This window comes from Saimiri boliviensis, chromosome 17 (assembly GCF_048565385.1).
Source record: "Saimiri boliviensis isolate mSaiBol1 chromosome 17, mSaiBol1.pri, whole genome shotgun sequence".
In the NCBI taxonomy this organism is placed as follows: Eukaryota; Metazoa; Chordata; class Mammalia; order Primates; family Cebidae; genus Saimiri; species Saimiri boliviensis.
Window position 1 is genome coordinate 28828024 of NC_133465.1, and position 23970 is coordinate 28851993.

At 42.1% G+C, this 23970-nt stretch overlaps 1 protein-coding gene across 2 annotated transcripts; it reads left to right on the forward strand.

The window, feature by feature from the left end:
* Positions 1-3299: 3299 nt before the first annotated feature.
* On the forward strand, positions 3300-22058 carry TMIGD1 (transmembrane and immunoglobulin domain containing 1). Of its 2 annotated transcripts, XM_074388419.1 has the most exons (7): positions 3300-3383; positions 5571-5674; positions 7957-8235; positions 12916-13194; positions 19172-19275; positions 21130-21170; positions 21675-22058. In XM_074388419.1, the coding sequence occupies exons 2-7, from the start codon at positions 5593-5595 to the stop codon at positions 21676-21678; spliced, it is 789 nt and encodes a 262-aa protein (XP_074244520.1). In that variant the 5' UTR covers positions 3300-3383; positions 5571-5592; the 3' UTR covers positions 21679-22058. The 2 variants fall into 2 exon arrangements, with proteins under 2 accessions (XP_074244520.1, XP_074244521.1); XM_074388420.1 differs by lacking the exon at positions 19172-19275.
* Positions 22059-23970: the final 1912 nt, after the last annotated feature.

Sequence of the window (23970 nt, forward strand, 5' to 3'; positions counted from 1 at the left end):
AAGAGGAATGTTCCCTAGAAAAGAGGAATGTTCCAGGGATTTATATGACCTTGCACAGGTCACATGACTTCGCACAGGTCACATGACTTCTTTGACTCTCCAGCAGGGGCACCATAATACCATTTTTCTTATCTGAAATCCCTCCTCAGCACCTGAGGCCATTCTGCATGGCTCCTGATCCTCATTAATGTCCGACTGTACAATGTAAGACCTTCAGAAGCCCAGAGCTTGTTTTACTCATCCATGTATCACCACTTCATGTTACGGAGAGCTGGAAGCACCATTCATCTTATAGACATCATAGCTTTGTAGAGTTATAACAATTTTTCACAGACGGCAGTAGAGTGACTAGGAAGCCGTCTTTTCCCTTTCATGACAAAGCCACCATATTGGCTTGGCTGCAGTTGGCATCCCCAATACTTAGAATACTTAGCACATGGTAGATACTCAACAAATATCTGCTAAATACATTTCCCCAACATTCTGGTCACAAAAATGTCATACAGAAAAGTTGAAACAATAGTACAGTGAAGATCTGTAGACCCCTATTTAGATTGAATAAATGTTAACATTTGCTATAATTGCTTTGGGTGTGTGCGTTTGCTCTTCTTGCCGAATCATTTGAAAGGTAGTTGCAATCATCACGATACTTGACCCATAAATATTTCAGCAGGCATCCCTTGAGAATTAGGACAGTCTATATATAACTGCAATACCATTATCACAACTAATAATAATTAACCATTATTTCCTAATATCCAATTGTCGAAGTTGCTGGTAGTGCTCTACCCACATCCCCTGGGCCTACCTAGAAGTTCCCTGCAACGAGTTCCTGTATAGCCAGTGACTTCCTGAGCATTTGCCTGGACATCTTGGCCAGCTTGAGAGAGTATACTCTGCCCTCACAGGGCACACTGAAAGTGCCAGGGAGTCAACACCTTGAGAGCGTCCCTCAGCCGGAGATAGAGAGAAGTTGGTGATAAATACTGACGCTTCCTTCTCCATCAGGAGTTGATTCTGAGGTGTGTTCCACAGACCTCGTCCAAGGCTCCAGGGGGACAGTTGCTCACAGCAGTAACCTGTTCATTAAAACATTCTTTACTAGTTTCCTCCCTTTCCTATCTTACGTCCTTACTATGCTTTCTGAGATCACCTTTTTCTTTTTCTGTTTTTGAGACAGGATCTCACTCTCGCCAAGGCTGGAATGCAGTGGCCCAATCTCGGCTCATCACAACCTCTGCCTGCCAAGTTGAAGGGATTCTCCCACCTCAGCCTCCCGAGGAGCTAGGATTACCGGCGCACGCCACTACCGTGTGGCTAAATTTTGTATTTTTAGTAGAGATGGGGTTTCACCATGTTGGCCAGGCTGGTCTCGAACTCCTAGCCTCAAATGATCTACCCACCCCACCTTGGCCTCTCGAAGTGTTGAGATTGCAGGTGTGAGCCATCGCCTGGTCGAGATCACCTTTATATAAACTACTTGCATTCAAAGCTCTGTCTCAGGGTCTGCTTTGGAGGGACCGAGAACCAAGACACCACTCCATTGCTAAATTCATTTTAAAATGACAGTATTGGATCCCTAGAGAAGCAAACTCAAGGGCTGGACGCTGTGGCTCACGCCTGTAATCCCAGCACTTTGGGAGGCCAGGGCAGGAGGATCATCTGAGGTCAGGAGTTCAAGACCAGCCTGACCAACATGGTAAAACCCCTTCTCTACTAAAACTACAAAATTAGCTGGGCCTGGTGGTGCATGACTATAATCCCAGCTTCATGGGAGGCTGAAACAGGAGAATCGCTTGAACCCAGGAGGCGGAGATTGTTGTGAGCCAAGATCGTGCCATTGCACTCCAGCCTGGGTAAAAGGAGCAAAACTCCATCTCAAAAAAAAAAAAAAAAAAAAAAGCAAACTCAGAGCTTGCTTAGGTGGTGCTTGCATCCCAGCCCACAGGAGCTGCTCTTAGCTCTGACTTTTGCTTGAAGAATGCTGTAGTGAGGTTATGTTGATTTAGGATGCCCTGCCCAGCCTATATTAATAATAATAATAAGAGCTACTGTTTACTAAGAGCTTACTGTGTGCCAGCTTCACATGCTTCATTTCATTTAATCCTCACAGTGACTCTGTAGAGAGGTTACTATTACTATTTCCATTGTATTGATGAAAACCCCGAGGCTCACGGAGGTAAAATAACTTTTCAAAGTAACACAACTAGTAAGAGGCAGATCGCTGGTGTGCTTCAGCCATGTGTTAAAATGTGTGGATAACTAGCTGGGGGTGGTGGTGCATGCCTGTAATCCCAGCTACTGGGGAGGCTGATGCAGGAGAATCTCTTGAACTCAGGAAGCGGAGGTTGCGGTGAGCCAAGATTGCACCACTACACTCTAGCCTGGGCAACGAGAGCAAAACTCCGTCTCAAAAAAAAAAAAAAAAAAAAAAAATCTGTGGATAACTATAAGTATTCTTCTGTTATATTTTTGTGTAAATGGGAACAATAGTACTTGGCAGATAAAATTTGCATTGTTAACAATACCATAAACATCATGTAATGTAAGGATCCCCCAGTCAGGTGAGAGCCTCAAGGGGATTAAACTGCTCCCTGGGCCAAGGTGGGTAGATTGTTTGCAGCCAGTTCAAAACCAGCCTAGGAAACATGGTGAAATTTCATCTCTACCAAAAATATACACATAAACAAAGTTTAGCTGGGCATGGTGACACACACTGGTAGTCCTAGCTCCTTGGGAGGCTGGGAGGCAGAGGTTGCAGTCAGCCTCAATCGTGCCCTTTGCACTCCAGCCTGGGCGACAGAGTGAAACCCTGCCTCAAAAAGCAAAAAACAAAAAAACTGTTGCCTGCCATGCCTGGCTTGGTACAGCTTATGTGCAGGGTTTGGGTTACTAGCGGTAACTAAGACTTTTCCAGCATTATTAAGTTGTGTAGAATCTTCCAATGTTTTCCCTGCTGCGAAAGTCAGACTTCTCGGATTTGTCCCATCACAATCCCCAGACTAGTAGATGATCAAAACGCAGTCATATTACTTGAATATGACAATTTTCAGTGAGATGCACTACAATTTTCAGTGAGATTTTTGTGAAAGTTCAGGCTTTCTTAGAATAAAACATCCCTGTTAGTAATATCCGGCCCCACCTAGCAACCTAGGTACATATAGAAAGTTAGATCTTAAGAAGGTGTCTTTCCCAATTACTGTCTTTTCCAGGACTCCATAAAGAGAAACAGACTTTGAACCCAAGTTATCTTATTTATTTGACCCTACTGTCATAAAGTGTTCAAATTCAAGTATTATAAAGGATTGTAACAGGGAAAGCATTTAGGGTTTTCAAGCGGAGAAACAGTTGGCCAAGGAAGTCAGCTTCTCGGAGCTCAAGAGGTAAGTGGAAAGACTGTCTTATATAGAAAGTAGACAGTCATACAGATTAAAAACAAGCCAAGTGAGGGAAATACATTCTGAAAAAGTTGCTGACTCAGTGGAGTGGAGGGAAAGAGAAGACAGATTCGCCCCCTTAATAGGGCGGGATGAGGTCTGCCAAGAAGCCTGCACTTGCAGTTTTTATTGAGTACCAGTAGTGGAGCGTGCTTGAGAACACTCTACTAGTGACCACATTCTGAAATCATCACTGTTACAACACTGTGATAGATAGAAATCTTTTTGGCAGATATTTAAAATTACAAAAGAATCAATATTAGTAGTAATTGCATCTTACAAAAAGATTGATGCGGGCTTGTCTGCCAGAAAGGGTGGGCCTGGGATGAATGAAACTTACTCCTGTCGGGACACGCCTGGGACAGCGGAGGAGTGGAGCAGGTCCAGAGAAGTCATAGGTATGTTTCAGCTGTTAAAAGTTAAGGGGAGAGAACTCCAAATGGCCAGGGAGTGGAAGGGATTAACAGCAGCTTCTTTCTTTTTTTTTTCCTTTTTGAGACTGAGTCTCATGCTGTCACCCAGGCTGGAGTGTGGTGGCATGATCTCAGCTTACCGCAACCTCCGCCTCCCGGGTTCAAGTGATTCTCCTGCCTCAGTCCCCGAGTAGCTGGAATTACAGGCACCCGCCACCATGCCTGGCTAATTTTTTTTTTTTTTTTGTATTTTTAGTAGCAATGTATTTTTGTATTTTGTATTTCTCGTAGAGATGGGGTTTCACCATATTGGTCAGGATAGTCTCAAAATGCCTGACCTCAGATAATCCACTGGCCTCAGCCTCCCAGATCACACTGGGATTACAGGTGTGAGCCACTGCGCCCAGCCTAACAGCAACTTCTTAAAGGAAAAGAATATTAATCTAGGCAGTAGATTGGGTAGGAGGGTGGTTAAGAGTAGGGTATAGTAAACCAGGTGTGGTGGCTCATGCCTGTAATCCCAGCACTTTGGGAGGCTTGAGGTGGGCAGATCACCTGAGGTCGGGAGTTTGAGACCAGCCTGACCAACGTGGAGAAACCCTGTCTCCACTAAAAATACAAAATTAGCTGGGCGTGTGCTGCATGCCTCTAATCTCCCCAGCTACTTGGGAGGCTGAGGAAGGAGAATCACTTGAACCTGGGAGGTGGAGGTTTTGGAGAGCGGAGATTGAGCCATTGCACTCCAGCCTGGGGCAACAAGAGCAAAGCTCCATCTCCAAAAAAAAAAAAAAAAAAAAGAGTAGGGTGGTAGTAGTGTAGTTAAGAGCACGGTCTTGGGAGCCCTGGGTTCAAATTCTGACCTTGACATTTACTATATATGGAATCTTGGGCAAATTACATAATCTTTTTAAATCTATAGAAACTACTTCAAGAGGGTTGTTGGAGGCTTGTGACTGAAATAATGTATGTAAAGTGCTTAGCACAGTCCCTGTTGCACAAAAACTTTTCCATATGTGGTTCCACTATATTTATAGTAGTACTCTTGAAGGGAAGTAATCAATATATATATTTTTTCTGAGATGGAAGTGGAGAATATCTTAGGGAGAGTTGAAGCAAAAGCAGGAAGGGAGAAAGGACCCCTTTTATTTATTATTTTTAGTCCATACGGGTCAAGAGGAAGAGAGAGAGAGAGAATGAATAGTGGGAGACAGCCAAGATTAACATGGTTTAAAACTAGAAGCCGCGTTTCAGTTAAGTCTTTTCTAAGTACACACCATTTGAATCTATGGGATTTGGAATATTCTCAGAAACTCTCTATTATCATAGAAAAACTTTACAAAAACAACCCAAGAGAAGCTTTCAGAACAAGAATTATTTTGTTCAGTAGGGACTGTCTGAGAATGACACAAGTTTCATTCTGTTTGGTTCTCTAGGGAAGACTGGTTTTATGTTCCCCGGGGCACCCTAACGCTTGTCTATCTGACACAGCCTATTTCCTTGTGGTTTTCTTAATGTTGCTTTAAAAAAAAATGTCTTACTACTAAATGTACTTTGAACTTAGTCAGACAGGGTTGTTTAATTAAAAGCTAGAAGTAGTACCGTTATAGTTGTGATGATTCATCTGGGACTTCACTTTAAATGCGCAATAGACAGAAGGAAGGTTCACAAACTCATTGTAGACCAAAGTACAAAGCCAACTGTGCTCTTTTTCCCTGAGTAGATCCGACGTTAACTCATTAAAGATGGCATGGAAGCACAGTGTCATTATGCAAATGGGAAGATTTCTTCTCTTAGTAATTTTATTTCTGCCACGTGAGATGACAAGTAAGTTAAAGTTCGTTTTGGTCTCTGTTTAGATAAAAGAAAAATTTCTGATTAAGAAAAATGATCACTGGGCATTGGATATATCCTTAAATTCCAAATTGGAATGACTATGCAGTTAGCATGGCTCACAGTATATGAGTCAGATAACAATAAGAAATCAAATGGAAAAATACTGTTTTCAGGGTTTTATTATCACAAGACAAGGTGAAATATTCTGTTCTCTCCAGAGCCACCACCGGAATCCTCCTACATTTGAATGCATTTTATTACTGATGTTACCCCAAATCATCTTCTGTTTATCTAAACATACCGTTTAGATAAAATCTTTCCATGAAGATAAAGATTTAGATAAAATCTTTCCACATGAAAATCTTTCCAGCATTTGCTCCCCCACCACTCTTTTCTGATTTTAAAAGTAATGCATAGTCATTGTAAAATAAAGTAGGCAGTCTATAAAAAAAATAAAGTACAAAACCCCCCAAATATTGACATCCAGAGATGACAATCACTCAATATTTTGGTACATATTCTTCCATATTTTAAAAATATACTAGACAACAATACCATTATCTTTACAAGTAGCTTAAGATTTTTTTGTTCATTTTTGTTTTTGAGATGGAGTCTCACTCATGTTGCCCAGGCTGGAAAGCAGTAGTGAGATCTCGGCTCACTGCAACCTTCACCTCCCGGATTGAAGTGATTCTCCTGCCTCAGCCTCCTGAGTAGCTGGGATTACAGGCGCCCGCCACCACACCTGGCTACTTTTTTTTAGTAGAGACGGAGTTTCACTATGTTGGCCAGGCTGGTCTCAAACTCCTGACCTCAGGTGATCCACCCACCTCTGCCTCCCAAAGTGCTGGGATCACAGGCATGAGCCACCACCACTTAGGCCAGCGTAAGTTTTTTTAAAAGGAAGATTAATGTGTTTATAGAATATATTAACAAATATTATCTGGGGTGCAGGTTTGTGACAGATAAAGTTCCTTTTTAGCCTTTGTTACTTAGTTTTAAAACAGGAAAATAAAAACCAAAATTCAGGTGTATTACCATGCAATGAATAGATTTCTAAAAGCCAGAGCTGAAAAAACAAAAGAAAGCAAAACTATGTATTCCGATCACCCAACCCACGAAGACAAACCCCACAACTTAAACCTACCACACAAACCCCAACTACTTAAACATCTTTTTATTTTCTTCACTACCAAAACAATATCAAAACATTATAGATGCAAGACCCAATTTGTCCATAATCCTATCATTTAATCAGAAAAGTGTTTTCAAATCAGTTCTTACCCGTAAGCATGTGCAATTTTGATAAAGTTGTAGTAATTATTAGAGCTTTAACTTATATTCTGCTTTTTTGCCTAATGTTATGTCTTATTTTTCCATTTTATTCCCTTGTTTTCCTACTTTCAATCTCTTCAAGTAAACAAATTAAATATGGTATGTGTATATGTATATATGTATATACATATACATATGTATGTGTGTGTATTCGATATATATGAGATTTTTCCCCAAGTCTTTTTTTCATATTTACACACACACACACACACACACACACACACACACACGATCATTCTGTATGTATTGGTTTCTAATCTGGTGGTTCGAAAACTTCACTGCATATTAGAATCACCTGGAGGCGGGTGGGTGGGGTGTTTTAAATAACACAGTGCCCAGGTTGCACTCATGTCAACTAATCAGATGTCTGGGGATGAGAACCAGGCATCAGTACTTCGTTTTGGAGGCAGGGTCTTGCTCTATCACCCAGGCTGGAGTGCAGTGGTGTGATCTTGGCTCACTGCAACCTCCACCTCCTGGGCTTAAGCGATTCTCCCACCTTTTCCTCCCGAGTAGCTGTAAGTACAGGTGCACACCATCACACCTGGCTAATTTTTTTTTTAATTGTAGAGACGGGGGTTTCACCATGTTATCCAGGCTAGTCTTGAACTTCTGTGCTTGAGCGATCCTCCCACCTCCCCCTCCCAAAGTGCTGGGATTACAGGCATAAGCATTAGTACTTTTTAAAAGATCCCTTGGTGATTCCAATGTGCACCAAAATTTGATGACCACATTTTAATCTTTTTCCTTTTCAGTTAATACATTATGAATATTTTTCATTATAAAATCATATAGAGCAATATGACTGTTTTTAATTGTTGAGAGCTTATTTTGTTCTACTGATGTACATAACTTATTTAACAATCCCCTGTTCACGGGCATTTAGGTTGTTTATCTGTATAGCTGTATATCTAAATAGTTTCTCCCTATACTCCCAGGTTCTGTTTTAACTGTGAATGGTAAAACTGAGAACTATATCCTGGATACTACACCTGGCTCCCAAGAATCTCTGATATGTGCTGTTCAAAACCACACCAGAGAGGAAGAACTGTTCTGGTACCGAGAAGCAGGGAGAGTGGATTTGAAATCTGGAAACAAAATCAATTCCAGCTCTGTCTGTGTCTCTTCCATCAGTGAAAATGACAACGGAATCAGCTTTACCTGCAGGCTGGGGAGGGATCAATCCGTGTCCATTTCGGTGGTGCTGAATGTTACTTGTGAGTAAGAGGAAAGGAAAAGGCTAGTGGGTCTTTCATGTCTGTAACACAGGAAGTGGTAATTGAAATCTAGGTCTTGGTATTGCCAAATTGCCCAATTTATGCTTCCACCACAAAGCATGAGAGTACTTATTTCCCCTCATCCTCATGAGCACTGAGTATCATCAAACTCTAAGAATTTACCAGCCTCATTTGAAATTTTCTTTTCCTTTTTTTTTGAGACGGAGTCTCACTCTGTTGCCCAGGCTGGAGTACAGTGGTGTGATCTCGGCTCACTTCAACCTCTGCCTCCCAGGTTCTAGCAATTCTCCTGTCTCAGCCTCCTGAGTAGCTGGGACTACAAGCACGCACCACCACGCCCGGCTAATTTTTAATTCTTGTATTTTTAGTAGAGACAGGGGTTTCAGCATGCTGGCCAGGCTGGTCTCTGGCTCCTGACCTGAAGTGATCCACCTACGTCAGCCTCTCAAACTGCTGGGATTACAGGCATGAGCCACTGAGCCCAGCCTATTTTCATTATTTAAATTAAGAAGGAGTGTTCACATTTGCATAAATATATTGGCCTTTTTTTTTTTTTTAATGAAATGCCTGCTTGTATCCTTAACTGTTTTTTGTTTTGTTTTGTTTTGTTTTTTTTCTGTTGGGTGTTATGCTTTTTCTCATTAATCTGTACAAGGGCTTTGCAGATTAAGGACATTAGTCCTTTGTCATTTTGAATTGTAAGTATTTCTCCTATTGGTTTTTGAAAAATTTTTTAGTTCTTTTTTTGCCATATTGATTTTAAATGTTTATATATTTATTTATTTATTTATTTATTTATTTATTTATTTATTTATTTTTTGAGACGGAGTTTCGCTCTTGTTACCCAGGCTGGAGTGCAATGGCGCGATCTAGGCTCACCGCAACCTCCGCCTCCTGGGTTCAGGCAATTCTCCTGCCTCAGCCTCCTGAGTAGCTGGGATTACAGGCACACGCCACCATGCCCAGCTAATTTTTTGTATTTTTAGTAGAGACGGGGTTTCACTATGTTGACCAGGATGGTCTCGATCTCTCGACCTCGTGATCCACCCACCTCGGCCTCCCAAAGTGCTGGGATTACAGGCTTGAGCCACCGCGCCCGGCGAATGTTTATATATTTAAAGCTACAAGTCTTTTCCTTTGTAGCTAGCTTTTGTGTGCCGCTTAGACAGATTTTCATGATGGGGCACAGTGGCTCATGCCTGTAATCCCACCACTTTGGAAGATCAGGAGTTCAAGACCAGTCTGACCAGCCTCTACAAGAAATACAAAAATTAGCCAGGCGCAGTGGTGGGCACCTGTAATCTCAGCTACTCGGGAGGCTTAGGCAGGAGAATTGCTTGAACCCAAGAAGCGGAGGTTGTAATGAGCTGAGATGCCACCACTGCACTCCAGCCTGGGCAACAGAGTGAGACCCCATCTCAAAAAAAAAAAAAAAGAAAGAAAAAGAAAAAAAAGATTTTTATTAGGGAGTCTTCAAACCTCACCTTAAAATAAAAAAACATGAAGCTCTTCAATGCATGGGTTCCAGGTATTGGTAACCCATTGATGGACTGTACAGGCTTAGGGGACTGTCAAGTGATATTATGTATGTGATCACATGGGTCGTTGGGTGAAAAGCTGGTTCTGCATGAGAATGGCGTGGGTGGTATGGTGATGGGTGAGGTAGGATGGTGCAGTATGATTTGGTAGAAAGACCTGTCTCTACAAACATAACATAGTGAGACCCTACTCCTACCAAAAAAAAAGTTTGTTTTTAGTTAGCTGGGCATGGTGGTGTACACCGGTAGCCCCAGCTACTCGGGAGGCTCAGGCGAGAGGATCACCTGAGCCCAAAAGCTTGAGGCTTCAGCGAGGTGTGATTGTGCCAACCTGGGCAACAGTGAGACCCTGTCTCAAAAAAAAAAAAAAAAATGACAGCTAAGGAAACTAAGGCCCAGAATAGGGGCTGAAATCATAGCTGCAGCTGAGAACAAAACGCTAATTCCCAAGCTTTTAATCTAGTGCTTAAGTGCTTACTCAATGAAACTTATTTTATTTTATTTTATTTTATTTTGAGACAGTGTCTCACTCTATCAGTTAGGTGGCACAATCTCAGGTCACTGTAACCTCTGCCTCCCAGGCTCGAGTGATCTGCACAGGAGTCTCAGCCTCCCAAGTAGCTGGGACTACAGGTGCACACCAACATGCCGAGCTGATTTTTGCATTTTTTTGTAGAGATGGGGTTTTGCTATGTTGCCCAGGCTGATGCAACCCTCTTAAGGGAGACAAGGCAGAAATGCTGACAATGCGATCTGATGACTTAAAGAAATTGTTTTTAGTCCAGGTGTGGTGCCTCACGCCTATAATCCCAGCATTTTGGGAGGCCGAGGCAGGCAGATCACCTGAAGTCAGGAGTTCAAGACCAGCCTGGCCAACACGATGAAACCCTGTCTCTACTAAAAATACAAAAATTAGCGGGGCATGGTGGTATATGCCTCCGTAGTCCCAGCTAACTGGGAGGCTGAGGCAGGGGAATTGCTTGAACCTAGAGGTGGAGGTTGCAGTGAGCTGAGATCACACCACTGCACTCCAGCCTGGGTGACAGAGTGAGACTCCATCACAAAAAAAGAAAAAAAAAAAAGTTTTTAGTTTTCCAGCCTCAATTCACTTTTTAAATCATCTTTATAACAATCTCCTAAATATCATTGTTGCTAAGTGTGTGTGTATATGTGTATAGTTAATTGCTCAGTAATCTACAATGACAACACCGACACAAACTCATCAACAAATAAATCAAAATGAGCTCATAAAATGTGACAATGATATTAGGTCCCATTCAAAGGCAGTACCATTCTTGCTATAAATAGCAGATTAAGAACTAAATGGAAACTTGATAACACACTGTTTGGGGGAGAATGTGGAGAAACAGGTTCTCTTATACATCATTGTTGAAAGTTTAAATTGAAAACACCTCTTTTATAATATCTACCAAAATTTAAAGTGTGCATATCCTATGACACAGCATTTCTCCTTCTAGATATTAACCTTAGAGAAATACATGCACATGAGCATAAAGAGATACGGACGAGGATGTTTATTGTAGCATTGTTTAACATTTTAACGTGAAAACAGTCTAATGCCCATCAAAACACAAATGATTAAAAAGGCATACACTATGTGATAGCACCCTAAAAGCAATAAGCTAGATCTCTGTGGTTCAATATGAATATATCCAAAAAGCATGCAAGTTATTGAGAGAAATGGAGTGTTTTATGTAAATCCTTCCCATGCTCCTAAAATAAAACCACATATTTCCTATGGGCACACTATATGTAGAGAAAACTATTTAAGAGAAAAGAAATATAGGGAAAGATTTACACCAAACTCATAGCAGTGGGTATCTCTGGAGATTCAGGAAGTGACCAGGTTGGACCTTAGCTTTATCTGAAATGTACTAATTTTTAGAGAGGGGATATTCACATATACTGTTATGCTTAAATTAATTTCAAATCATTACATAAAAAGAAATCACTAACAGAATCTGTCCACAAATGGAATTGTTCTATTTGGCAATTAGATTCTCTCTTCCAGCAGCTTCCTACATATCTGAATACCATGTAACATCCTTGTTGGATATGATACAGAATTCAAGCTCATTCCAAAGAGCAACAAAATGTCATTCTTCTGAGAGAGTTATTAATAGCACAGCCTACTCAGGGTCTAATTATTCAGTGTGCAGATTATACAAGCTCCTTTTTCCTCCTTCTCCGCCTCTACCTTTTTCCTAGTTCCACTCTCCAACCATTTCGTTACTATTCTGCACCTCTGCCAGAATATGCAAGGTGCTATACATTGTCTGTGGGCCTACAACTGCCTTTATTGTAGAGGGAATTGGAGTTGCTCACATGGAGCGATGAGAGGGGATTCACTTGCCTTCCACAGATGCCAGAGTTGTCATGCTTAGAACACCTTCTGGGAGGAGGACATTATTTCTAGAGGATCACTGAGAAAACACAAAGATGCATTGGTAAATATGTTACCAAGGCAATTGTTAGAGAAAATGCAAAAACAGACGGTGAGAGTAACCCTCAAAACCACCACCACCGTAATAATAATAGTAGCTAGCACTGTGGCAAATGCTTTACAGGGATTATTTTGTTTAATCTTTACAGCAACTCATGAGATGTATGATTATCCCATTTTTTTTAACGTGAGAAACAGAGGTCTTAGCAGTTAGTTGACTGTCTCAAAGTCACAGTAAATGGTGTGGATGGAATGAGGTCTAATTGCAATGCATGTCTTCTTAATTTTGTACTGTTTTGTGCAACCCTAACACAGGTTGTTTTATTAATTCTCAGAGAACAAAGACTCAAGACTGATACTCTTAGGTAGTGTTACAAATTGTCTGCTGGTCATAGATTCATTACTGTATATATTATATTCATAATCCTATGTTAGTTCATGGTTTGTCTTCTTCATCACATTAAAAGTTGTATGAGATTTGGAACTGGAAGTATTATTTGCCCTTGTTACCCCAGTGCTTGGCACACAGTAAGTATTTAATAAATTTTTTGTCAAATGAATAAATAACCAGATGAGATAGACTGAAGGAAGACCTTGACCTCTGACAGTGAACTATTGCTTATCTGCTAATTAAATCTAAATGCTTGAGTCCTGCAGTTCCTCCTCTCCTAAGTGGAAATGACTTCCAAACGGCGGAGGAAGGCAGTGATGTGAAGTTGGATTGCAATGTGATAGCCAACCCCCAGGCTCAAATGATGTGGTACAAAAACAGCAGTCCCCTGGATTTAGAGAAAAGCCATCACCAAATCCAACAGACAAGTGAGTCTCTTCAGCTGTCAATCACCAAAGTCAAGAAATCTGACAATGGAACCTACAGTTGTATTGCAAAGTCACCTCTGAAAACGGAGAGCTTGGACTTTCACCTGATTGTTAAAGGTAACACTCTTTTAAAGTAATACTCAGCACAGTGCAAAACTCAGATTAGATGCTCAGTAAATATTTTTGGTGACAATAAATAATAATAACAGTTATGATTAGTAGCTCGGATTTTCTTTTGAGAATCATCCCCATCCAAGGGTTTTTCCACTAAGAATCCTAGTCCATCCTTTTAGGGAAATCTTGCCCATTCCATATAGGACACTGTTTTTTGAGCAAAGATCCTTTCTTAGAACCAAATATAGAAAACAATTCTGCTTGGCTTTTAGGGAGGAGAATTTCCATGAATTCTTCTGGGCAACAAGGTGTATAGCAACTAGACTTTGGAGTTCACAGCCTCATAACAACAGAAGAGAAGTAAAAAGACACAGAGAGAAGAAAAACTAGGACTAGATAAGAAAATAGATCTCTGCTATCACTCCTAACTCAAATTCTAACCTGTAGGCTAATCAGCAGAGAGAGTAGGAAAAAAAAAATAAGATGGAAGAAAGCCCTTTCTCTTGGATTCATGCTTCATCTACCCAGGGTTATCACCTCTACAATGACAGAACAAATGAAGCTCTGAGGGGTTTCCCCTCCTCATATTTTTTGCTCATACAAAAAGAGAAAGGCAGAATACCTAGGGTAGCAGATGCCGAAAACGCTTATTCACACATTGTCTGGTCTCACGCCAGTATCCCAGGAGCAGCCCAACAAGCTGAGACTCCTGTATCTTGTTAGAACAGTATTCACTTTGTCATTTGCCTCCTCGTATCCCCTCATTGCCAGTCTTGCCAGCCCCCAGGAAGCCAACTGAACCCCTGCCCGAAGTGTTCTGGTGATGTAACCATGGGATGTCTTATTTCCTTCCCCGTGAGGGGAACGGTTATAGGATATGAACAGAGCGGCTGGTAGGGAAGAAGAGTTGCTGGTGGTTGAATACCCATCACTGTCATTCGTGGCATAATAAGTAATTCATTCTGCAGAGCAGTAGTAATATGCCCAGGGGCTACTTGTTTTAAAAACCAAAGCTGCCTGTAATTCCAGCACTTTGGGAGGCCAAGGCAGGTGGATCACCTGAGGTCGGGAGTTCAAGACCAACCTGATCAACATGGAGAAACCCTGTCTCTACTGAAAAAAAAAAAATACAAAATTAGCCAGGCATGGTGGCGCATGCCTGTAATATCAGCTGCTCAGTGGCTGAGGCTGAAGAATTGCTTGAACCCGGGAGATGGAGGTTTCGGTGAGCCGAGATGGCATCATTGCACTCCAGGCTGGGCAACAAGAGCAAAATTCTGTCTCAAAAAACAAAAACAAAAACAAAAACAAAAACAAAAACAAAAAACAAAAAAACAAGCCCACAAATATTCTAAGTAACCATGGGATAGAAAAATCTCTGTGGCTATTTACCTCCCCTAAGGACCACAAAAGCATGGAAGGGTGGGCCTCATGCCCCGCCATCGTAACTGACTACAAACACCACACTTGGAGACCAGGAAATTATATCCCTCCTGGTTAAGAAGAAATCATAATTGTTCTGTGTCACATTAAAAAAAATACAGCATATGTGGCAAACAGGATGCCAGCTTAGTACATTGGCTTTCAGGTGGGCAGAAACTTGTTTTGGGTAGGGCTCTTCCAAACCAGCTGGTTTTTCTTATTTCTTCTAGCTTAGCTACTTCCCTGGCTGGTGGCAAAAGCGCTCTGCTGCTGGGGCTCAGGCTAAATGCCAAGATGTTCATGAGCCCTCTCCTGGCTTCATGTCTCAGTGAGGAAGCTCCTAAATGAGGCCACGCAAAGCTACAAATTACATCACAGATCTTTTCTTGAGCATAAGATTTAGCCCATGTGTTGGGATTATTTAACCATGATGCATAGCGGAGGAAAATATCAGGTCTGGTTACAAATGAGAGCATAAAACAGGACAAGGGGAGAGGCACGGTTATGTAGTTACCCTTGCCAAAGTCTCTTTTTTCTTTTCTTTTTTCTTTTTTCTTTTTTTGAGACAGGGTCTCACTCTGCCACTCAGGCTGGAGTGCAGTGACATAATCATAGCTCACTGCAGCATCCTCCTGGGCTCAAACAATCTTCCCACCTCAGCCTCCTGAATAGCTGGGACAGGTGCATGTCACCACAACCAGCTAATTAAAAAATTTTTTTTGTACAGACGAGGTCTTGACATGTTGACCAGGCTGGTCTTGAACTCCTGGGCTCAAGCAATCTGCCACTTCTGCTTCCCAAAGTGCTGGGGTTACAGGCATGAGCCACCATGCCCAGACCAAAGTCACTTTCAACAGAAATTTGGAATCCAAAGCAAGCCAATGGGTAAGGTAGTTTACTTCAGTTTGTTTACAGAATAAGAGCTGTCACATGTGGCTTCATTTTATCCGGCTTGGTAAAAATATTCCAACCTGTGACTGAATTCTGATTTTTTTCCCCCTAATTGTCCCACCTTTACTTCCCCTTTGTTTTGACATCTTGCAAATGGAGGGGCTCCCCAGTAAGGTGAGGGCTCTTGGGTGTGTCCCGCAGCTGACTAGTACAGAATCGGGGCTTACCAGAAAAAGGCTCACTGAGCAGTTTCTCCATAGGAGTGGTATGACCCATACCTTCAGGAGAATAATTTTTAGAAACAGCCAAGACAGGGCAAAAATTTATTCCATGTAGTCCCCAAAATTATCCAGAGCAGGAAAATGATAAAAAAGTAATTACAGGCTGAGTGTGGTGATTCCTGCCTGTAATCCCAGCACTTTGGGAGGGCAAGACAGGAGGATCGCTTGAGCCCAGGAGTTCAAAAACAGCCTGGGCAAAATAGTGGGACCCTGTCGCTACAAAAAATAGAAAAATGAGCAGGGTATGATGGCATGCACTGGTAGTCTCAACCACTCAGGAGGCTGAAGTAGGAGGATCTCTCAAGCCCTAGAGGTCCGAGGCTGCAGTGAACCATGATCACGCCACTGCACTCCAGCCTGGGTGATAGAATGAGACCCTGTCTCCAAAATAATAATAATAATAATAATAATAATAATAATTGGTTAATGTGTTATACAGTTATGGGGACAGAAGAGACCAACCCTATTGCATAATCTTAAAGTATACAGGGATTGGGTTTTGAAATTAAATGTATCTAAAGTCGCTTCTTCCCCTCCTCCCTGGCTTTTGCCCTTCACTTGCTATCTCTGACCCTGTTTCCTTTCTAATACTTAATCTGTAATATCTGCTTGTTTAATGTCTGTCTCTCTCCTAGAATATGAGTTCCATGAAGGCAGAGGAGCCTTCCACATCTGTCCTATTTTCTGCAGAGCTGAACACAGTGCCTAAGACACATTAGTCACTCAGTAAATATTCGTTGACTGTACCTCAAATCCACAAACTCAATTGTACAATAAATAGCACATGCTCAATTTCCTTAAATGCCTAAAAGTTGATTTAAGCCGTGACTGAAGCTCCTTCCCCTCAATGGACAGCATCAGAATCCAGGGGCTTAGACAAGATCACCTAAAAACCTTTGTTGACCTTAAGCATGTTTACTTTAAGAAACAGGATCCTGCCAGGTGCACTGGGTCACACCTGTAATCGCAACACTTTGGGAGGCTTAGTTGGGAGAATTGTTTGAGGTCCAGAGTTTGAGACCAGCCTGGGCAACATACCCAGACTTCATCTCTTAAAAACAAACAAACAAACAAACAAAAAAACAGTTGGCCAGGTGTGATGGCTCACACCTGTAATCCCAGCACATTGAGAGGCTGAGGCAGGCAGACCAGTTGAGGTCAGGAGTTTGAGGCCAGACTGGCCAACATATGGTGAAACCTGTCTCTACCTAAAATACAAACTTACCAAGGCATGATGGTGCACACCTGTAGTTCCAGCTACTTGGGAGGCTGAGGCAGGAGAACTGCTTGAACCCAGGAGGCAGAGGTTGCAGTGAGCTGAGATCAAGCCATTGCACTCCATCCAGGGTGACAGAGTAATATTCTGTATCAAAAAAAAAAAAAAAAAAAAAAAAAGAATATGGTCTCACTATGTTGCCCAGGGTAGAGAAGAGTGGCTATTCATAGGTGCAATCATAGGGTGCTACAGCCCTGAACTCCTGGGCTTGGGACCCAGCTGGGACTACAGGTGTGCCACCCTGCCTGGCTTTTACTTTTACTTTTGAGAGTTTCATTCCACATCATAAATCAAATATATTTTTTTAAAAAACACATTATATGTGCTTTCTGCTACAAAATTTTTGAAAGAATCTTTATAACTTGTATAGATTTTGAATTTTGTTAATAAGTTATTCATTTGGTTCTTGATTAAACATTATTATTTAACAGTTGGGTTATAGTTGACACCAGGTTGCATTTTACAGATGCTTACAATTTGATTAATTTTGCTATGTTCTTCTCATATCTTGGGGCCAATCATTTTTTTCTGGGTCTCAAATATTTTCACAAGCTCTTAGAAAGCCTGCAAACACAGGCACTATGCCTGTAGTGACTGATAAATAAAGTAGCTCTCAGCAAGATGCGGTGGCTCACACCTGTAATCCCAGCCTATGTAAGAAATCAGCCACTCTGGCTGGGCGTGGTGGCTCACACCTGTAATCCCAGCACTTTGGGAGGCCAAGGCAGGCAGATCACCTGTGGTCAGGAGTTCGAGACCAGCATGGCCAACATGGTGAAACCCCGTCTCTACTAAAAATACAAAAATTAGCTGGGCGTGGTAGCATGTGCTGTAATTCCAGCTACTCAGGAGGCTGAGGCAGGAGAATTACTTGAACCCGGGAGGCACAGGTTGCAGCAGTAAGCTGAGATCACATCACTGTACTCCAGCCTGGGCAACAAGAACGAAACTCCATCTCAAAACAAACAACAAAACAAACAAACAGACAACAATAACAAAAAAACTAGCTCTTGGTTTGCCTGCTGTTTAGAAAATAGAAGAGTGGGCTCTCACTTCCAGGTGGTCGTGGTTGCTACTGACCTCTTCCTAGTCCAAGTTAGAAGTAAGCCCTCTGTCCTTGCATGACCTTTAGAGAGATGCAGAAAACTTTGCCAAGGTTAGGAAGGCTAATGCTTAGAGTCCTACTTTCCTAGAGGCACTTTGCAGCCACCTGCTATAATGTCTTGTCACCTGCTTGGGTACCATCACAGTACAGGTACAAGGCTCCCCACTGCTTTTGAGGCCCACAGACCTCTCCTTCTTAATCCAGAAAGCTCTCCATCCTTTCTCCTCTTGCTCTCAAAGCCTTCCTCCTTCTCTTTCCCCACCCTCTGGAATACTTCCCAATATATTTTTAGCTTTTCAAAATGCAGGCAAAACCATTGACTTCAATCTGCTTCTGCTCTGTGTGTGGCAAAAATTGTGGGTGAAGGAAGCCCAAAATGGTCTACTTGTTTTAGGGGAGTTACTCATTTTACGTTATTATTCCACAAAGGAATGGATTCAAAACTTACCTCTGCCATTTACTAGATCTGTGACTTTTTTTCTTTTCTTTTCTTTTTTTTTTTTTTTTTTTGAGAGAGAGAGTCTCTCTCTGTCCCTCAGACTAGAGTGCAGTGGCATGACTCTGGCTCACTGCAACCTCTGTTTCTTGGGATCAAGCAATTTTCCTGCCACAGTCTCCCAAGTATCTGGGACTACAAGCACTTGCCACCACGCCCAGCTAATTTTTGCATATATTTTTTTAGTACAGATGATGGGGTTTTATCATGTTGGGCAGGCTGGTGCTGAACTCCTGACCTCAACTGATCTGCCCACCTCAACCTCCTAAAGTGCTGGAATTACAGGCATGAGCCACCTCGCCCAGCCTAGTTCTGTGACTTTGGACAAGCATTCTAACCTCTTAAAGTTTCCTCACCTGTGAAATGAGGACAATAATACCTACCTTTCTAGATTGTTGGGAAGATTTAATTAAGGGGATGACATACTTAAAGTTCAAGGCACTATGGCTGGGACATATTGGAAGTATATAAATGTTCATTCTTATTCCCTGTGTTTGCATTTCCAACAGATAAAACCATTAGTGTACCAGCAGAGCCCATTATTGCTGCATGTGTTGTGGTCTTTCTGACATTGTGCTTTGGACTGATTGCTAGAAGAAAGAAAATAATGAAGGTATCTAAGTATTCTGAGCTATTTAGGTAAAAAGCCGTCATCTGAATGAAGGCAGAAAGCTAGAAATACAAGTGACTTCAGTTAGGAACCTTTCTTGGCAAAGTTGAATCTGGTCTTTCTGCCATGTGTTCTAAAATACAGTTGCTCAAGGGAATAAAAATTATATATATATTATGAGTACAGATTTACAAAGAAGAGAAGTGCACATGGGCAAAGCCTGAATTGAAAATAGCTGTGTTGTCAGGGGTAGGGAATTTGGGGCTGATTTTCCTTCCTATTAAATTTCCCTTTATTGTTGCTATGGTATCTGTGGTATAATAAATAAATATAGGGAGGAACATCTGCTCTAGATTCAGAGATCTGCATGAAAAAGATGGCACTGGCTGCTCACCTCTGGACTACGGCCACATGCCTTGGCTGCAGTGGGCTGGGGTTTGAATTATAAAGGGGTTATCCTCATCAGTTGGCATGATTCAGAATATGTGCATGCATAGGTTAATGCCATGCATTTGACTCTGCCAGCTCATCCAGTGCCAAAGGAGAGCAAATACGGCAGAAAGCCCTAGGCCCAGTTCATTATTCAGCAAGGGGCATTCTCCTTGGAACACATGGGCAGCCATGTCTCCCAAGAAGCAATTCACTCCACTCCCTATTCCAATCCAGAGCTTTGTTGTTGTTGTTGTTGTTGTTGTTTTGGAGATAGAGTCTTACTCTGTTTCCCAGGCTGGAGTACTGTGCCATGATCACAGCTCACTGTAGCCTCAACTTCCTGGGTTGAAGCGATCCTCCTACCTCAGCCTCCCAAGTAACTGGGACCACAAGCATGCACCACCACACCTGGCTAAGTTTTGCATTTTTTGTAGAGACAGGGTTTCACCATGTTGCTGCCCAGGCTGGTGTTGAACTCCTGAGCTCAAGCCATCAGTCCACCTCAGCCTCCCAACATGCTAGGATTACAGGCACGAGTCACCATGCTCAGACACAAAGCATTTTTTTCTTTTTCTTTTCTTTTTTTGAGACAGAGTCTCCCTCTGTCTCCCAGGCTGGAGTGCAATGGCATGCTCTCGGCTCACCACAACCTCCGCCTCCTGCATTCAAGCAATTCTCCTGCCTCAGCCTCCCAAGTAGCTGGGATTACAGGTGTGCACCACCACACCCGGCTAATTTTTGTATTTTTGCTAGAGACTGGGTTTCATCATGTTGGTCAGGCTGATCTCGAACCCCTGACCTCGTGATCTGCCTGCCTCAGCCTCCCAAAGTGCTGGAATTACAGGTGTGAGCCACTGTGCCCGGCTCTTTTTTCTTTTTCTTTTTCTTTTTTTTTTGAGACAGTCTCAATCTTGTCACCAGGCTGGAGTGCAGTGGCCCGATTTCAGCTCACTGCAACCTCCACCTCCTGGGTTCAAGTGATTCTCCTGCCCCAGCCTCCTGAGTAGCTGGGATTACAGGCATGAGCCACCATGCCCAGCTAATTTTTGTATTTTTACTAGAGATGGGGTTTCATCACATTGGCCAGGATGGTCTCAATCTCCTGACCTCGTGATCTGCCCACTTCAGCCTCCCAAAGTGCTGGGATTACAGGTGTGAGCCACTGTGCTGGCCTAAGCACTTTTTTTTTTTTCGGTAAAAAAAATAAATACTCAGGTATCTAAGATCCTGGAAGCATCTTAACTAAGAGTTACATCTTCTCTGCGTTTAATAAAAACTACTAGTATGGCCCCCAAAACGACACCTGAGCCAGTGCAGAGGTGGCTGTATTTCCACAGCACCTGTCCCTGAGCCATCTTAATGCATTCAAAATGCTTCTCCAGGTCCTTAAAAAGCAGGCTAATTTATTGCCATGTTTGCTTTTAGCTCTGCATGAAGGATAAAGACCCTCACAGGGAAACAGCTCTGTAAGTACTCTAGGCTGGAACCAATGCTTTTTAAATAAGCAGATGGATAGCAGTGATATACATCACTCTAGACAAACTCCAGAGATGGGAGGTGCTGGAAGGGGAAGGGGTTCAGAGGAGAATAGAAGGTGGAGGAAAATCTGCCTCCATTTTAGAGGAAGACAGGTTGAAAAGTTCCCTAGAGCAGAAAACACCTTTGGTCCTAAGCCTGGTCTCTCTTTAAGCAAGTTTGCCCAACGCTTGTGCAGCTGCATTTTATTGCCACATAACGCAAATGCCATGGTGGAAGCCACTGCTCCATGCTCCTTTACAACAAGACCAGGGGCCACCTTCATCCTCATACTGCCTTCTCTTTGCAGCTTCATTTAGTGTTTCTAGCATACGTGGAGTGGGTAGTAGGTAGCAAGAACAAAGGCATGTTGTCAGGAAGCATGGGTTTTGTTTTGAATCTTTTTTTCTTATTGCTATTAGCATCATTATAATTAATTTCTTCATTCATTTCAGATGAGAAAGATGAGATGCATCGACTACAGAGAGAGAGTTTTGCATCAGGACCTCCACAATTTATGTAGTCCCATCTGTATTTATTGCTATTATTAAATTCACTCCTGTCACTTCTATTTCATTAATCACTTAACAGTAGTTGTTATGACTAATTTGATATACTTGTGGAACACTTTTATGGAGTGAGCTATTAAGAATGAAAAGTAAGATTTTGTTAAGTCTTCTCCTTGAAGTATACATTAATTAATTGAGATTTGTTCTAAATAGGTTGTTAGTCATTTACAGTTTAGTGTGTTTTCTCCTAGGTGGGAGATACTTTGGTTTCACAAATCAGTGCAAAACCAAAAAAAAAAAAAAAAAAAAAAAAAAGGGGGAGGCAACAAACAGAGTAATCAATGTTTTAAGTTGCTCAGGAAACACATTAAAAATATCAGTTATAGGCCGGGCGCGGTGGCTCAAGCCTGTAATCCCAGCACTTTGGGAGGCCGAGGCGGGTGGATCACGAGGTCAAGAGATCGAGACCATCCTGGTCAACATGGTGAAACCCCGTCTCTACTAAAAGTACAAAAAATTAGCCGGGCATGGTGGCGCGTGCCTGTAATCTCAGCTACTCAGGAGGCTGAGGCAGGAGAATTGCCTGAACCCAGGAGGCGGAGGTTGCGGTGAGCCGAGATCGCGCCATTGCACTCCAGCCTGGGCAACAAGAGCGAAACTCCGTCTCAAAAAAAAAAAAAAAAAAAATCAGTTATGCCAGGTGCCAGGTGTGTTAGCTCCTACAATCACAGCGCTTTAGGAGGCCGAGGCAGGCAGATCACTTGAGGCCAGGAATTCAAGACCAACCTGGCCAACATGGTGAAAACCATCTCTACTAAAAAGGCAAACAGCCGGGCATAGTGGCATGCACCTGTAATCCCAGCTACTTAGGAGGCTGAGGTAGGAGAATCACTTGAACCTGAGAGGTGGAGGTTGCAGTGAGCTGCGATGGCGCCGCTGCACACCAAACTGGGCGACAGAGTGAGACACTGTCTCAAAAATAGACAAACAAACAAAAAAATCAATTATAATCTACCTTCGCTATTGTTTCATAAAAAATGTTTTAGGACTAAAGAAAGAAAGAAGTCTATAATCTCGAAATATAAGATGGAACTTTAAATGGAATAAATTTAGTATTATGAAGAATTCAGCATATGTCCTTATTTTTCTCATCTCATTGTGTTGACATGGTCACAAATTTTGTGTGCCGGATGTGGCAATGCATGTTCAAAGAGCAATGAATGTGGTCATTTGCGTTATCTGTACTAATTCTGAGTCAGCCTGTACTGTTCTTATACATTCCCAGTTTAAACTGCAGCTCTCTTATAATTTATCATCGACGTTCCCCACCTCCATTCTTTCTTCTTTTTTTCCCCCATAAGTTTATGCTTCTCTTTCCCACACAACTGGGGGAGCTTGTAGGGAGAGGTAGCCTTGGCCAGAATCATCTTTGATGTCTCTTCTGTGCTCCTCCTCTCTTAGAAAAACAAAACAAAACTGTTTTCATCAATTTTGAAGTAGCTAAATGTACCACAGTGCGAGAGAGATCTGCTGTCAGACAGGTGGTAAAAAGCCTTCTTGACATAGAAGCAAAAAGAAGAAATTAGCAGAATGTATGAAATCTCAACAGACTTGTTTCAAAAAAGAACAGACATAATCCTCCTGTTAGCCTCTCTTTGCTTCCTTGGAAACTTCAGTATGAAATCGATGAGAGAGAGACTGCTACAGACTGTGAATTACAGATTTCTCTGTCTTCTTGGAGGATCCACAGGGTTTTGCGGGGAAGCCTCCAGATCACATGCCTCACTCAAGATTTCTCAAAGTAGAATCTGGAAACCCTGAGAGAACGCTACAGGGATAAAATTGGATTATGAAAAAATCTGAACGTTTAGATGATTAAGTAGAAGCCATGAGACTGTAAAGAAAGAAACAAATGTGAGGCAATGATGGCTGGGATAGTTTAAACATGGAAAAGGAAACAGAAAACTTACAAATCAAGTTGGAACTGGAATCAGGGGACCAGAGTTCTACTGTTGGCTCTGTTAACTTGGGCAGGAAAAATTCTCTTGGACCTTTGGGAAATGAGGAGGTTAGATTAGGAGAACATGTTAGAGTACATGTTCGCTAGAGAAGTCTATAATTCTCAAAAGATCCTACATAATTTAGTTAAATGCTGGAAAGAGTTGGCAAGAAACACTGAAAATGTAATCCCTTTGCCCCACCTAGTAGAATTATGAATCAGCTTTGTTCTAGGGCATACAGC

Bases quoted from the DNA above. Each gene is read 5' to 3' on its own strand.
- TMIGD1 (XM_074388419.1), top strand. From the start codon at position 5,593: ATGGCATGGAAGCACAGTGTCATTATGCAAATGGGAAGATTTCTTCTC. The intron at 13,195-19,171 runs GTAACACTCTTT...CATTTCCAACAG, and splicing joins CTTTCACCTGATTGTTAAAG to ATAAAACCATTAGTGTACCA. The intron at 19,276-21,129 runs GTATCTAAGTAT...GTTTGCTTTTAG, and splicing joins GAAGAAAGAAAATAATGAAG to CTCTGCATGAAGGATAAAGA.